The sequence below is a fragment of the Rhincodon typus genome, chromosome 19 (genome assembly GCF_021869965.1).
Source record: "Rhincodon typus isolate 14 chromosome 19, sRhiTyp1.1, whole genome shotgun sequence".
Lineage (NCBI taxonomy): Eukaryota > Metazoa > Chordata > Chondrichthyes > Orectolobiformes > Rhincodontidae > Rhincodon > Rhincodon typus.
This window is the reverse complement of record NC_063350.1, coordinates 24,366,974-24,383,794: the sequence shown is the minus strand read 5'-3', so window position 1 is coordinate 24,383,794 and position 16,821 is coordinate 24,366,974. Positions and strand designations below refer to the sequence as shown.

Here is a 16,821-nt window from a genome sequence, read left to right as displayed (position 1 = left end):
CCCGAAACGTCAGCCTTCCTGCTCCTCTGATGCTGCTTGGCCTGCTGTGTTCATCCAGCTCTACACCTTGTTATCTCAGATTTTCCAGCATCTGCAGTTCCTACTATTTCTAAGAAATTGTTTAATTCTTTTGAACTTAATGCAAAACCTAATCATTTGCTATATTAAAAGTTTAATGAATAAACCTGAAACAGACCGAAATTGTATATCTACAGTCTGTGTTCAACACTGGACAATAAGCAGTCAGAGGCTAATCAATATAATAAAACTTGGGTATGTAATTATTGTTGCATAATACCATTTTCCACTCGAGTATGACGTGTGGCTTTTGCTGCTTTACTGTTGTCTTATTGACAAGAATGTTTACGACCAGTCAGCAATATTTTTGTTTTATCGCAATTGCAGAAATATGGAGGGCAGCTCATCATTCTTAAAAACATTGTTCCTGTTTTATTATAAATGCTGAGCCAATACAAGATTATTATAATTGTTCTTATTTTTTAAGCATTCTGAATGCTGGAATAAAATTCTTCTGTTAACGTTTCAAATCAATGTCCTTGCTTCAGAACAGGAGAGCTGATGAAAGGATACTGACGTGAAATATTACCTTTGTTTCTCTCTTTACAGATGCTGCTTGACCTGAGTATTTCCAGCATTTTCTGTTTTTATTTCAGATTATCAGCATTTACATCTTAAGTAAAATCCTCTAAGATTGATTGATCTTTGGGTCCACTTGAGAAAATGTTTTTGAAAATGTGAAGATGCCTTGTCAGTAATGGTCATGGCTATGTATTTTTTTCTTTATTCATTAACGGGATGTGGGCGTCGCTGGCTAGGCAGCATTTATTGTCCATCCCTAATTGCCCAGAGGGCAGTTCAGAGTCAGCTGCATTGCTGTGGGTCTGGAATCACATGTAGGTCAGACCAGGTGAGGATGTCAGTTTCCTTCCCTAAAGGACATTTGATATTTAACGTTTCAGCATAAAGCCAAAACATCAGAAAAGCAATCCCAACGTGGAAGATCTTTTAGATTTAATTCAAAGCACTCATTAACATCAAATTGCCAATTGAATGTTTCCAAGACTTTTCTCTTTATTGTACCTAGAAACTGGTTTATGTAGTTGAAGTTCTTAACATCAGTCTGAAGTTGCAGGAGGATACCTTTTTTTTCAAAACAAAATGTTATTGCAGAAATGATGGTTGACTTTCATGGCTTTCCTGGACCAGTTTTTCTCTTATTAGTTAATGTTGAGTCCTGACCATTTGCATGCAATTGTGCAACAATTGAAGTTATCCCAGTTGATATTGTTAGCAGCTCTTAGTTTTGTTTTCCAAACCACCTGTAGGTATCAAATTTAGTTCTATTGTTTTATGCTCATTAGACAACTTTGTCTCCAGTTGGGCTATGGAAATTTTAAAGAAGAGAGTGGAACTTTCTAAGGAGGGTTTCCTATTGGTAAGACTGGCTATAGCAGGGTTGTGAAGTAGTTTGATGATTTTGAGGTCAATGAGAATACAAGTAGGAGATCAGTTTATGCCAAGCATGTATAGATGGCAGGAAGACTTGCTTTCAGCTAATACCTGTTGTAACCTTGTGTGCTTTACAACCAGTGAATGGAATGGGGTTCCACAGTTTGTTTTCTAGGACCTCCAATGTTACTATAGAAAACTGATCTTGACTTTTACTGTCACAATAGGGAAAAGAATGCATTGTCATTGCTCAAATTTCCTTTCCTAATGTACAATGTTTAAGTTGCTAAAAATGTGTGGTGTTAAAACAATGAGAGAATGCTTATATTAGTTAGATCTAGTGCATTTTAACCAAATCCTTAAGTATGCAGTCAGAAATTATATGCAAAATTATCATACACCAGATATAGATTGCTTAAAGTAATCAGAAATTGCAAATCTGCCACAATTGCAATTCCAGTTGCAATGTGAACAGGCGTAAGTTGTTTTGTGATAGCATGTGGTTCTGGAGTCATGCTTGCTAGGAACAAGGTTAAGATGACCCAAAAGTATCAGGAGTATGAAAGAGGTTTTGTGCCATCAATGAAGCAGAGTTCAACCCCATGGCTGAAGGGTGATAGTGTGTTGCTGCCCGCACGCTATCACTTATGCATTAGTCTGGAGTTTATAAAGAACACTGTCACTCAATACAAAATACACTAATGACGGAATTAACAAGGTAGGAGCATCTGCTTGTTTCGAGTGCAAACATAAATAAAGTTACAAGAGTACAGGTGGACATGCCAAAACATACTAATTCTTTTAAGAAAGAAAGTCATTTTAAAAAATATTCTTCAAATCATCTTTTTTTGGGAATTTGGTATAAACTCCTAACTTAGTTTAATTCAACATTAGAAGTGGGAAAAAATGATTAATCTTCGGACTTAAATATCAGCTCAAAGGTCACTCAACCAATCAAGCTTGCCTCATTATTTTAGATTTATTTAGGCTTACATTTTTTTTTCATCTAGCTCTCTTTTATCTTGTTGCCTACCTACTTTACTTTGCTCCATATTACATCAAGCTGGATGCTCGCTTGAACGCTTTAAGTACGTTGTTCCGGGTCTAACTGATGGCTTTTCATGGATAGTTTTACAGTAAACAAATAGGCCATTCTGTCCAACTGGTCTATTCTAGCATTTATATTCCACAGAAGCTGCTGCCTCTAATTATATCTTCGCAAACAGATCCTCTAAGGAAGTCTCTCAGATTGAGGATGGTTTACTTCCACTCTGGTTTGATTGTTTCTGAGATGGCTGCAGGGTAAGGTAAATGAGTTGTTTGGAGATTTGTATGCTTTTTCCAACCTCTCAACTTCAAGGGACTTCTGTGCAAACACAGACCGTGTGTTGGGAGCTTTTAAAGAAATTAACTGCCTTTTTTAGGATGGCCCTGGACCACAGACTTCCATGAATCAGTGTGTTTGATTTCTGAAGGGATGCATTGAAACCCTCCGTAAAGCATTTTTGCTGTCCTGTTGGGAGTTTCCAGCTGGGACTGAGTTCCAAGTAGTGCAATTACTTTGAGAGTCTGACGTCAAGCTCATGAATGACATGTTCTGCCCAGCAGACTTGTTTTTGAGTAATTTGCACCTGGATACTGGAGTTGTTGGTTTGGGAGAAAATGAAATTGGTTGATCTTTCATGTCATCAGATTTGGAGGATCTTGTGAAAGCACTGCAGGTTATCTAAGTTTCAGGAACGCAGATGTGTTGCCCAGTGAGCCATGACATTAGTCTTGAGTTTGTGGTTTTGGCCCTCAGTGCTCTTTTTCCTTCAGTCAGCTGAAGCCTGAGCTTACATATTTTGTGACAATTATGAATTTTGTCATACACATCTGCCTCAGTTGAGAGGAGACTCTTGAGATATGGAAAATAGTTCATCTTTTCCAGGATCTCGCAACTGATTTTTATTGAGAGGGAGTTGTTCGTGGGATCTGGTTGCATTCGTTTTCTGATTGTTTGTGAGGGCTACTTTTTCAGTTTCAGAAGAGGAGTGAGTAATGACCAAGAGCTCATTCACACAAACTTTATTTTGTACATTGCTCCTTTGTGAAGTAATAGAGCTTCCCCCTTAATTATATCAAATCTATATACTTCAGCCAGTCCTTTTGGTAGTGAGTGGATTCATCATTTGATCACCAAGTTGGTACTTGGTATTTAAATCCCCTTGTACTGCAAATGAAAGTTGCCTTTCAAAATCAATGTGCCCGTATTAAAAGTATTCCAGATTAGGATAAGGGAAACTCTTACCTTCAGCCAGACAGAACTGGAAGGTGATAGTTATGATACTGTAGCAGTGTAGACACAACTTGAACCGTATTCCAGTGAGTTGTTTTTAAGTGTTGTCATTCCTTCCACAGTCCTTTTCTATTTCAGTCAGCAACTGAAATAAAATAATCTTTACAAACGCAACATGAGTATCTTAAACAATGTCCCCTTTCTCATTTGTCACTCAAATTACACTTATCATGTATATCTCATTTATTAGAAAATCATAGAGCCTGGAGAACTGGTGCTGCAATGCATTTTAGACAAGCCTTTCACACTGAGCTAGCATCCAACCCAGCGAATGGGGTGAAGTTGTTCTTTTTGTCTGTTGATTGTAGAGTGAGTTACAATTGTCTTAATCCAATTCCCAATGAGTGCAGTGCATGATACAAAACTGCTCCTTACACTAAATTGGTCAGTATGGGAAATTAATAGATGAAGAGTGCTCTGAGATCAGAGCTAAGGTATGTTGTTGGGGCACAGTGGAAGGATTTTAATGTATAACTACACCTACCTGATCTAAGTGTGTTTATTTTAGGTGACTGAGAGAATGCCTCTTGTCCTATTCCAACACCTCGATGCAAAAAGTCATAAAAATTGATTTATTATTAAATACAAAGTATTGGGCTTCAATCCAAAGTAAAACTATTCTACTGTAAGCAAATTACCGTAAGAAAATGCAAAATAATCTTAATCAAATGATTCTGTATCAAATTCCAAAGATGATATTTGATGAAAAGCCTTTTTTAAAAAGTGAATAATATAATTGACTTAATCAAGGGGTTTTGGATTTCAGTAATACAAGTTTATACCATAATTGTGGGAGGTACTTTCATCCTCACTTGGATTAGAAAAACTAAATTTGGAATAATAGTGGAGTTTGAGGTTATATATGAAATAGGAAGAGAAGTAGACTGTTCAGTCTCTTGACCCTACTTTGCCATTCACATGTATCATTGCTGATCTGTATGTGTTTTGAGTTCCATGTTCTCATCTACTATGCCCCTCGCCCCCGCAAACCTTTTACTAAGAAGAATCTATCCACCTCTGCCTTCACTACCTTCTGAGGCAGAGAGTTCCAAAGTTGCACAATTCTTAGGAAAAAAAACTTCTCATTTGTCCTAAAGAAAACAGCCTCTAAATTTAAAACATTACCTGTTAGTTCTTGACTAGCCCACAAGAGGAAGCATCCTTCCTATATCCACCTTGTCAAGGTCATTCATGATTTTATAAGCTTCAATCATGTCGCCCCTCACCCTGCTGTGAGGGGTGCAATAGAAACAAGACCAGCTTGTTCAATCTATCCTCATAAGACCCACTCATTCCAGATATCAATTTTGTAAACCTTTTGACTGCCTCCAATTCATTCAGATTTTTCCTTAATTAAGGAGACCAAATCCACACAGTGTTCAAGATGTAGTCTCGCCAATGTTCTGTACAAGTAAAGCATAAGATCCTTATTTTTATATTCAGTTCCCCCCATAATAAAAGATAGTATCCCACTGACCTTCTTAATTATGTATTGTACCTGCTACAATCTACTTGTAATTCTTGAACTAGAACACCTGAAACCCTCCGCAGCTCGGAATTCCTCAGGACTTCTCTCTTTATATTCTGTTTTTACATTTTTCCTAACAGGTTGATCAACTTCACATTTTTGTGCATGGTACTCCATCTGCTAGATTTTTGTTTTCCCACTCATTCAATCTATTTTTAGCTCTTTGTAAACTGCTTAGTCAGCTACACAATATACTTTCCTACCTCTTGGAGTCGTTTTAAAATTTGGCTACCATGCCTTCACTCCCCTAATCCAAGTCATTGTTGTGAGTTTAATGTTTTAACAAAGATCTGTAGCTCAGGTTGCAGTTGGAGTTGTTGCTTGGTTCATGGAGCTGACTGGTTTTCATACAAACGTTTTGTCTCCCTTCTAGGTGACTTCATCAGTGCTGTGTAGCCTCTGTTGAAGTCTAATTTCTCGTTCATATTTGTGGAGCTGGTTATGGGCATCCTTTATTGTAACTTGTACCATCCTGCATCGTTTTGTTCAGCTATTTTTCTTGCTTGTGGATTGTTAAGGTGGGCGTGGGGGGATGGTGGTGGTGTTTGTACTTGATGCTGCAAGGTAGTAACTGGCTTCTGAGGCATTCGTGTAGAAAATGGAGTTGCTTGTGGGTAGTGCTCAGCGTAGGCATCCCACTGGCATAGGCTTCCCATTTTCTGGTTTATTTGTACATGTTTTGTCTGTAGGTGTTTAATGTTTTAATGAAGATCTGTAACTCAGGTTGCAGTTGGAGTTGTTGGTTGGTTCACTGAGCTGACTGGTTTTCATACAAACGTTTCGTCTCCTTTTTCGTGATATTTGTCAGTGCTACGTAGCCTCCACTGAAGGCTTCAACGGAGGCTACACAGCTCTGACGATGTCACCTAGAAGGGAGATGAAACTTTTGCATGAAAACCAGTCAGCTTAGCAAACCAACCAACAACTCCAATTGCTGTGAATTTTAAAAAAAACTTGAGTACCCAGCACAGGTTCCTGCAGAACTGCACTCATCACATCCTATCAATCTGGAAAAGATCCATTTATACAAGCTCTATTTTCTGCCAGCCGACCGATCTTTTATCCTTGCTAACCTGTGATCCCCAATACCACGAGCTTTTATTTTCTGCAGTAACCTTTGATGTGGAGCCTTAGCAAATGCGTTCTAAAAATCAAAGTACAGTAGATCTATTGGATCCCTTTTATTTGCAAAACATGACTTCAGAGAAATTCCAATTAGTAGTTAAACATGGTTTCTTTTTGACAGAACCATGCTGATTGAATTTTTCTAAGCACATGCAGCAGTAATCAACTTCTGTAGTGATTGCTTCTAACACCTTCCCATGACAGACATCAAGCTAACCGGCCCAAAGTCTCCTGTTTTCTACCTCCATCCCTTCTTAAATGAGGGATTATATTTGCTGTTGTCCAGTCTGGTGGAACCTTTCCTGAATAGAGGATATCTAATAGCTCATTAACCATCTCTTTTAAGACCCTAGCATGAAGTCCAGCTGGACCCAAAGACCACAGCTTCATCAGTTTGCTTAGTACTGCTTTCCTTGTGATTGTAATTTGACTAAATTTCCCTCTTCCTTCCACCTCCTGATTTTAAAGTTATTGTGAGAATGATTTTGTATCACTTATCATGAACATAGAAGCAAAATATTTGCTCATTTCATCTACTGTTTCCTTAGAGAGGATCAGCACACACTTTACTGCCTGTTATCCTCTTTAAATACCTGTAGAAGCTCTTGCTATTCATTTTTTGCATTCCTAGCTAGTTTCCTCTCATACCTTTGAAGAATGGTTGGAGCAGTGAAGAGAATCACAGCAATGAAAGTTTTCTTCTCATCGTGCTTTTGGTTATTCTGCCATTTTCATATTCTGACCTGCAACTCATCTTTTCAGTTACATGCTTTTTTCCTTAAATTTGTTGAAGGTGTGCAGAGGTATTGCAATATGACTTGAGTCCAGAAAATTTTAAAAAGAAGTTTGAACTCCCACTATTAATTGATGAAATTGCACAAGATTTCACATTCTGAACAAACAAGTACCCGTTCTGTTTAACTACTGTACAGTTACAACTAACTTCACAGGTTTTGCATGTACTTAGAATTCAAAAATCTCAATTCTACTTTTATTTCCATCCAAGCATTTCCCTTTATTATTTTGAGCATTACCTAACTTCTCCTGGGTCCAAACCAAGCTATGTCATGGATTTCAGGAATTGGGATAGACGAACCCTCCAACTCTCCTATAATACCTTACAGTTATGGATTACGAGCTCACGTGTAGCCCCACTACAATCCTATTCTGGGGCTTAAAATCAGAAACAACCATAGTTTTGATAGCCCTCTGCTTTTGATCCAAAGCTTCAAGCAGACTCTTTGTGCCTCTTTCAAGCTACTTCAGACCAAGACTTCAACCTTCTGTTTCTTTGAGAAGTCACCTAGATAAAACCTAAAGCCCAAAAAATCTCCTGTGACCTATCCTAATGATAACATGAAGCAGCTGGGATTCCCAGATAGCATCTTAATTCAGATATGTTAACTTATCTTGCAGATAAAAGTTTCAAGCATAGGCCTTGCTGAATTCTTGATTTGTGGCTCAAGACCAGAAATATTCATAGTTTTTGATACCCCTCAATTTCTGGTCCATAGCTCCTGACAGACACTCTGTGCCTTCTTCAAACTGCTCAACATATATGTTATATTCCTAAAATATATGAATCATAAATTTTGATATTCATATGACAAGATAACCTTCCAGATCAAAATGTTGAAGAAGCAAGGAGAAACAGGCTATTTTGAAAGTGAGAAACAGTTACTTAATAAATCCTAGTGAAGGAGTTTCTCGGGAAGAGTGACTGGAACATGTTAGATTTTCAAACACAATTTTAAAATCTTTCAGTTGAGACCAAAATCTTAATCTAAACAAATCAAACTACACAGGTGTAAGAGGTAAGTTGGGTGAAGTAAATTGGGAATGTACAATTTTTGTTTGAAAAGGTGGTCAACAAGAATTAGCTTGCATTTGAAGATCTAATGCACAACTTGGAACAAATGTCAATGCCTCTATGACACGAAATACTCCATAGAAAAACATGGTCCAGCGTTGGTCAACAAGAGAAGAGAAAGATAGTATTAGGTCAAAGGAAGAGACTTACAAAGTTGTTTAAAACAAAATAGTAATTCTCAGAATTGCAAGGATTTTAGAATTCAGCAAAGAAGGGCCAAGAAACTGATAAAAGATAATGAGAGTAGACAAGCAGAAGTCATGAACATATTGTCATTCTTTCAATATATAAAAAGGACATACTTGTTCTGAATGGGGGTCAATGAGGAATCAGTCTACTGAATGTTCAGATGATTGAATTATATCATGAGAGATTGAGTGGACTAGGGCTATATTCACTGTGTTTCAGAAGAATGAGAAGTGGTATTGAAATATATAAAATTATTAAAGGGGTTAATGCTACAGTTCTGAGAACATTTTCAAATGATTGCCACAGTCCCAAAGAAAGACGCTGAGAGGTTTTGTGGCACGTAACTATCCCTTTACTCCAAAATCCATCCATCCATCCAGCCTACCATCTAAGAAGTGCAAGTTAAGAGTGTAATAGAATATTCTCTGCTTGTCTGGATTAGTGCAACTCCAACAACATGTGAGAAACTTAACACCATGAAAAGTCTCCAATATGAGGAGTGACTGGATAGACTGGGTTTGTTTTCCTTGGAGCAGAGGAGTCTCGGCGGATCAGATTAAGTTATACAAAATTTTGTGAGATGCTTTTCCACATGGCAGGCATGTCTAAGACCAGAGGACACATGTTTAAGTTGAGGAGTAAGTAGTTTCAAGGAGATCTGAGAAGATTTTTTTCACCCAAAGGGTGGTGGATATATGGAATGTGGTGCAACTAGGTACTCAATCAACATTAGAAACGTCTGGATGAATACTTAAAATACCAGGGCATAGTAGGGTTATCGACCAAGTGGAGGTAAATGGGACTAATGTAGCTTGGTATGTGTTTGGTCAGTACAGACGTGGTGGGCTGTGAGGGGCTTGTGTCTGTGCTGTATGACTCTCTGACTGTATGACCATCCAGAATAAAGCCTGTTTGTTCGGCATCTCATTCACCATCTTAAACATTTTCTCCCTTCAATAATACATAGAGCTGCTGTTTGCATCTTCTACAAGATGCACTGAAACAACTTGACAAGGTTCCTTCATCAGCACCATCCCAAAATGGGACATCTATCACCTAGAAAAACAAGAGTGGCAGGTAGAAGGGAAAGCTACCACCTGCACATCTCCACCTCCAAATTACAGCATCCTGACTTGAAACTGTATTGCCGTTCCTTCACTTGCTGAATCAAATTTTGGAATTCCCATTCCCAACAACACATGGAGTGCAGCAGTTCAAGAAATTGACACACTATCACCTTTTCCAGGGCAACTGGGAAATTGGCATTATCAACAATGTTTACATCCATGGCCCAACAGAATTTTTATTTCAAACCATGTATATTTGCATTTTAGCCTGAAGCAAACAGCAATTTCTGAAAAGTGAATGAAGTGCTTCAGCTAGACATAGCTGTGTTGCCCACATGGCTCATTTGAAGTGTTGTAGGCTAAAATATGTTTACACACCTAAGTCATTGTAGTATTTGTCTTATGCATCATTCCTTGTTTATTAAAAGTCACACTTTGCTTCAGGTAATAATTATACAAATTTTGATAAATCTTGAACAAATTTATCTTGTTAGAATTCGTGTACATACTAACAAATTTTAATTCCTTATTTTTTAGGTAATATTAATCTGGCTATCACCGTTTCTCTTAGTCTTGCATCCATCATATTCTTTTTACGTACCAGGTGTGGCTCCAATGGACTTTCATCGAAATCATCCTGTAGAAATTAAGGTAAGCTTGTAATCTATTTGTCATTCATTCTTGAGATCTGGATTTCACCAGTGAGGTTCTTGTTGTTGCTCACCTCTAGGTGCTCATGGAAGGTGGCTAACTGCAATTTCAACATCTAGCTGGGGGAGCGACAAGACCTCTCCCTATAATTTACTCAATTCACTTAAGCAAATTTTGGATTCAAATGTAATTCAGTTAGACGTTGTGTTGTCACAACACAAAATATTCCAAATTCTCCTTTATTTTTGAATTTGTGAAAAAGAAGCCATTGCCATGAATTGATCCATGCAGGATAGTCTTGAAGTGTACATACAAGAAAACCTCCAGAAATGTCCAACAGTCCTCTCGCAAACTTCACTGTCTTGTAGTTTGCATGTGATCCTGTATGAAAGTTTTTTAATAAAAGTTTCTTATTCTGGTTATGCTGTCGCTGACTGGAGCAGCCTGTCAATGACCCTGTTTTTAAAAAAGTGTAATGTATAGAATGTTTTTAACATTCTATTCTGTCTTTGTCAAAGAAGCCACGATATGCATTATAAATACTAGCTAGCTGTGTAGAATTTGGGATAACAGCAGCTAGAATTTTCCCTTTTACCCGGCTGTCCAAAGCCTGTGCCTATCTAAGAAAGGAGTGCAGGCATTTGATTTGTTTCTGAATCAGTTTCATTCACGAGGCAATTACTAAGTTGTGTTCTAAGAAAAGTGTAAATAGGTGAAAACTGATGAATGAACATCTCAATGAAGAATGAAAAAGCCTCCAGGATGTGAACAAATCTAACAACAGATACATGAATTGTACATGCACACACACATACTGCTCTGAAACAGGAGCCAATGAAGTGGGAGGTGGATGGTAGAAGAAAGGGACAAAGACAGGCAAGACCGGACAATGCTAAAGCCACTGTTGAACGCAAAGGACTGAAGATTGACATTGCAGCATTAGGCAATGTAATTGTTGTGATTACTCTGAAAGCTGGTGTCACATGGCAATTCATAAATATTGAACATTTTCAGATTGGCATACATTATTAATAGCTCATTATGTGGTCTTCTGTACTTTGGTGAGGCCAAACCAGACAGTTGACCATGTGTGCGATGTCTCTGTTCTGTCCTCAAGCATGACTCAGCTCCTAGTTGACTTTAATTTTAATCCTTCACTCCAATCTCACTCTAACTTCTCTGTCCTTTTATAGCTACTCTTTTTGAATGAAACTAAACAGACGCTTGAGAAACACCACTTCAGGTTTTAATTTGACCAGGCTTGAAGGATTGAGTGGCTTACATTTCATTGTTCATAATTTGGCAGTTTATCGTCTTTGAGACTCAACATTGATTTCAGCAATTTCAAAACATAACCTCTGTTCCCCTGACAGCAGTTCTACGTAATGGTTTATTGCACATTGGTTTGGACAATCTTTTTTGTTTCTTAATTATCCCATTTTCAATCCCTTTTGCCTTGCATAATTTACCTTTTGTCATTCAACTTATCTTGTCTTCACACATTTTTGTTCATCACTTTACTCTCCTTTCCTGTCTCTGTGTTTGTTTCAAACATGTTGCATCGTTAACATTTTGCAGTTTGAAGGTAAAGTCAATGACTGAAACTTTGCCTCTGTTCCTGCCTCCCAGGTGCTGCTTGATCTTCTGAGTGTTCCCAAAACGTTTGTTTTTGTCTCATTATTGCTGTTTGTTAACTAAATTAAAAACTCATGGGTAACTTGGATGTTTCTCTGCTACCTTTTGAAGCATAGACCCAAGAGGGCATGTTTATATTCATTAAAATAAATACAACTGCATAAAATGCCAATGTGAAAAAAAAAACTAGCTTTTAATTCTTCATATTTCAGGCAGTGAAATTGACTAGCTCACGGACGCAGCTCCCGTATGAATATTATTCCCTCCCATTTTGTCGTCCAGAAAGAATTGAATATAAGGCAGAAAATCTTGGTAAGTTTGTTTTAAATTTTAAAATATGTTGTATGTAGTATTCAGACCACAACAGATGAATTAATAACACAAATACAGGTTGAAAGGTATGATACTATGGCCATTATGGAGACATTATTACAAGATCAAAACTGGGAGCTAAATGTTCAGAGTACGTGCAAAGGACAGGCAGGAAGGAAAGGAGTAGTGGAGTAGATTTGTTGGTGTGGGATGGAATAATAACTGAGGAAGAAGTGATCTCTAAGTAGAAGACATAGAATTTATATGGTTAGAAATAGGTAAGAAAAGAGAGAAGGCACCATTGGTATTATTTATAGGCTCCTTAACAGTAGCTGTATGGTGGGACAGCTTTGCAACAGGAGATAAAAGGGTATGGCACAAAGGCAGTATATTAATCATGTATGACTTTAGTCTTCTTGTAGATTGGGATAGTCAGATTTACAAAGGAAGAAATGAGGAAGAATTTATAGTGTGTAATCGGTCATTTTCCTAAATCAGTATATGGTAAATCTAACCAAGAGCCAGGCTATTTTGGATCTGCTGATTATGTAATGAGGCAGAGTAAAAGATCCCCAACGAAGCCGTGACCTTAACATCATAGAATTTAGCATTTGGTTTGAAAGAGAGGAATTTGGGTCAGAAGCAACTGTACTCAGCTTAAATAACGGTAAGTACAAGGAATCAGGACAGAGCTACATGGAGAAGACTGGGAAAGGAACTTAGCAGCAAAGACGATTAAGGAACAAGATTTTTAAGAAAATAGTTCATTACTCACAGCAAAGACATATTTCAGTGAGGCAGAAGGATTCTAGGAAGGGGATAAGCCAATCATGTTGAACCAGAGAAGTTAAGGATAGCATCAAGTTGATAGAAAAAGCTTGCAATGTGCAACGATTAGTGGTAAGTCAAAGGATTGGAAAGTTTTAAAAAACATAAAAACATGATCAAAAAGTTCATAAAGAGGGAGAAAATAAACTTTGAGGTAAAGTGCAAGTGATATCAAAACAAAAGCTTCTTTAAATGTACAAAAATGGAAGTGAGGTGCCAGAGTGAATTTAAGCCCCTTTCGAGAATGAGGCTTGCGAAATAATAATGGGGAACCAGGAAATGGCAGAGAAGTTGAATAAATGCTTTGCATTAGTCAAAATATTATTAAATATTCTAGGAGCAAAAGGAGAAGAGGAAATAAGTACAATAACAATTACTAGAGGGAAAAAAAATCCTAGGGAAACTAATGGTTTAAGGACCGTTAAATCTCCTGGACTTGATGGGGTGCACCCTAAGATATTAAAAGAAGGAGCTGCAGCAAAAGTGGATGTGCTGGTAATAATTGTTGAGCAATCCTTAGATTCTGGAAGAGTCCCAGAGGATCGGATAACTGCCCGTGTGACATGTTTATTTTGAAAAGGGAAGGAGACAAAAACAGGTAACTGTAGGCCAGAAAGCTTAACGTCTATCATTGGGAAAGTGTTAAATCTACTACAAAGGATATAATAGTAGAGCATTTAGAAATACATTATATGATTAAGCAGTGCAAACATAGCTTCATGAAGGGGAATCCATGCCTGACAATTTTACTAGAATTCTTTGAGGAGGTGGGAAAGTGGTGGATGTAAAGTAATTGCATTTTCAGAAGGTGTTTCATTAAGTAGCACACAATAGGCTACTCAGTAAGACAAGAGTCAGTGTTGTTGGAGGGAGTATATTAGCATGGATAGAGGATTGGCTAACTAATAGAGGACTAAGAGTTTGGATAAGGCAGGCATTTTCAGGATGGCAACCTGTAACTGTTAGAGTGCCATGAGGATTAGTGCTGAGCCACAGTTATTTACAAAATATATTAAAGACTTATTTACAATTGAATGTAACATAGCCAAGTTTGCAGATGACATAAAAGTGGTGGAAAGGTAAGATAAAATCATTAAGTCCCTACAGTGTGGAAGCAGGCCATTCGACCCTTTTGAGTCCACACCAGCCCTCTGAAGAGCATCCGACCCAGGCCCGTCCCCCTACCCTATCCCTGTAATGCTGCATTTCCTGTGGTTTACACACCTAGCCTACACATCCCTGAACACTGAGCAATTCAGCACATCTTTGGCTTGTAAGAGGAAACTGGAGCAACTGGCAGAAATCCATGCAGACACAAGGAGAATGTGCAAACTCCGTACAGACAGTCACCCAAAGTTGGAACTGAACCCGGGTTACTGGCGCTGTGAGGCAGCAGTGCTAACCACTGAGCCGCTGTGCCGCCCCTAACCACAGCCGCTGAGAGGATGACACAAGGAATTTGCAGAGGGAGAGATATATATGGAGAGAGAGAGATAATTTGGGAAAATATGAAGTTATGCATTTTGATAGAAAGAATAGAGAAGCAGGATCTTATTTAAATGGAGAAAGACTATGGAAACCTAGCATCCAATCACTAGAGAAAAATATCCTAGGGAAACTAATGGGCTAAGGACCGTTGAGTCTCCTGGACGTGATGAGATGCATCCTAGGATATTAAAAGCAGTATCCCAGTGGGTAATAGGGAAGGCACATGGAATGTTGGCCTCTTTTTCAAACGAAATGGAGTATAAAAGTAGGGACATTTTTCTAAAACTGTCAGTCAGACCAGAGCTAGAATACTGTGAACAATCTTGGGCCCCTTATCTAAGGAAAAATATATTGACATTGAAGGCAATATAGAGAATGTTCACTAGGCTAATCATGGGTATGGAGTGACTGTCTAATTCGGTGAGCATGTTGGGCCTGTACACATTAAAATTGAAAAGCAACTGTATCGAAAGACACAAGACTCTTAGGGGATTTGACAAGGTAAATGTGTAAAGGTTGTTTCCCCCTGTGAGAGAGCCTAGGACCAGAGGGCATAATCTCAGAATAAGTCTTGCACATTTATGACAGAATTAGACCAGAACATCACAGAAACAGACCCTTTGGTCCACCTTGTCAGCATTGACAATGATACTATTTTTAAACTAATCCCATGATCCATATTCCTCTCTACCCCGCCCATTCATGTATCTGTGTAAATGCCTCAAACATGGCTATTGATCTGCTTTTACCACCTACTACCCTCTATATTTAAAAAAATCTTACCTCGCACATCGCTTTTAAACTTCCCCCTCTCATCTTAAACCTAGGCCTCCTAGTATGAGACAAGGAGGAATCTGTACTGAGTAGCAAATCTGTGAAATTCTTTACCACAGACAGCTGGATCATTAAAGTATATTCAAGGCTGAGATAGATATTTTTAATCAGAAAGGGAATCAAGGGTAAATTGGAAAAGGCAGGAAAGTTGAGGATTATGAGATGAACCATGATCTCATTGAATGGCAGAGCAGATCTGATGGGCTGATTGGCCTACTTCTGCTCCTACATCTTATGATCTTAAAAAAAAATGCCAGTTACTTTGGCAGTACCTTCCATCAATGGTCATGACTTTAGAGATTAAGTGAATGGCTAATAATATTAAATACAAAGGCAGAATTAAAGAAAATGATTGCAGAGATTTGAAATGTTTGCCTAAATATTGTATCACATTTTCATTTTGATTAAGTTTTGGGAGGACAGTGAATGCTGATTTGAAATTGCAGCTAGGCCGTGAATAGATTAGTGTATGGGAATGCTGTTGAACAGTGGAAGATACAGTTTGTTCATGTGTCAGGCCAAACCCCAATCAAGAGGCTACTGACACTGGTATTGAGTTAACTGCTGTGCTATACCTAATCTGGAGGCACCTTTCAGTAATACTTTTCTTTCCAACCTCAGGAAATGTTTGTATTTTGATGTTATTAGTAATGGATACCAAATACAACATGGTCACCTTTTGAAATGTCTCTTCAATTCAAAGCAAATCTTGCTTTTTTTCTTGGTTTGGTTCATTAGCCAGCAGAACAATGTCATGAATGTTTCATATGATAGAGCCTTTTAACAGCTGAATTGTGGAGAATTTAATTACTAGCTATTGTATCACACTTCAGTCATGAGACTAGAACTAAATTTGTATTATCCTAGGAATATTGAGTAAATTGTTTACAGCTGCTTTTGTTTCCTGTAACAGTAACAGTCATAATATTACACATCCAAAATAATGGGTGGGACAGAAAACAAAGAAATAATTTATGAAATTTATTCTTGTGTTTTACAGGTGAGGTGTTAAGAGGTGATCGGATTGTGAATACACCGTACAACTTACAAATGAACGTTGAAAAGAAATGTGAAGTGCTCTGTGACAAGCCAAACAAACCTGTCAGGTTTAAATTATCAGAAAGTAAACTGGTCGTAGAAAGGATTCGGGAAGAATATTATGTTCATTTGTACGTATTTTAGCTGGTATACTATGCTGATTTTGAGAAACCTGCAGTTCTCATTGGCATGCTTGAAGCATTTTTACACGATGTTGGGTGGACAGGACCGGTACAAGTTAGACTGTGAGTAGCAGGGTTTTAGTTCACCTCAGGATTTTGTTGGGAGTGTGGAACATGGGAGGCCAGCCAAGAGTATGTTGGAATTGTCAGTCCTTAACCTATGGAGGGATTCCTAGTGATTGTCTCCTTTTTGCATGGAAAACTGAAAAGGCCAGGAATATGAGATTCATAATTAAGAGATAACACAGTGTGGAGCTGGAGGTGCA

At 38.0% G+C, this 16,821-nt stretch overlaps 1 protein-coding gene across 2 annotated transcripts in view; it reads left to right on the top strand.

Annotated features, from left to right (window-relative positions):
- The window catches only part of tm9sf4 (transmembrane 9 superfamily protein member 4), a 58,639-nt gene that overhangs the window by 1,654 nt on the left and 40,164 nt on the right, over positions 1–16,821 (top strand). For both annotated transcript variants that reach the window (XM_020510932.2, XM_048608255.1), the window contains exons 2-4: positions 10,125–10,238; positions 12,086–12,185; positions 16,336–16,504. In XM_020510932.2, coding sequence (XP_020366521.1) covers positions 10,125–10,238; positions 12,086–12,185; positions 16,336–16,504 — 383 coding nt within the window. The remainder of the gene's footprint in view (positions 1–10,124; positions 10,239–12,085; positions 12,186–16,335; positions 16,505–16,821) is intronic.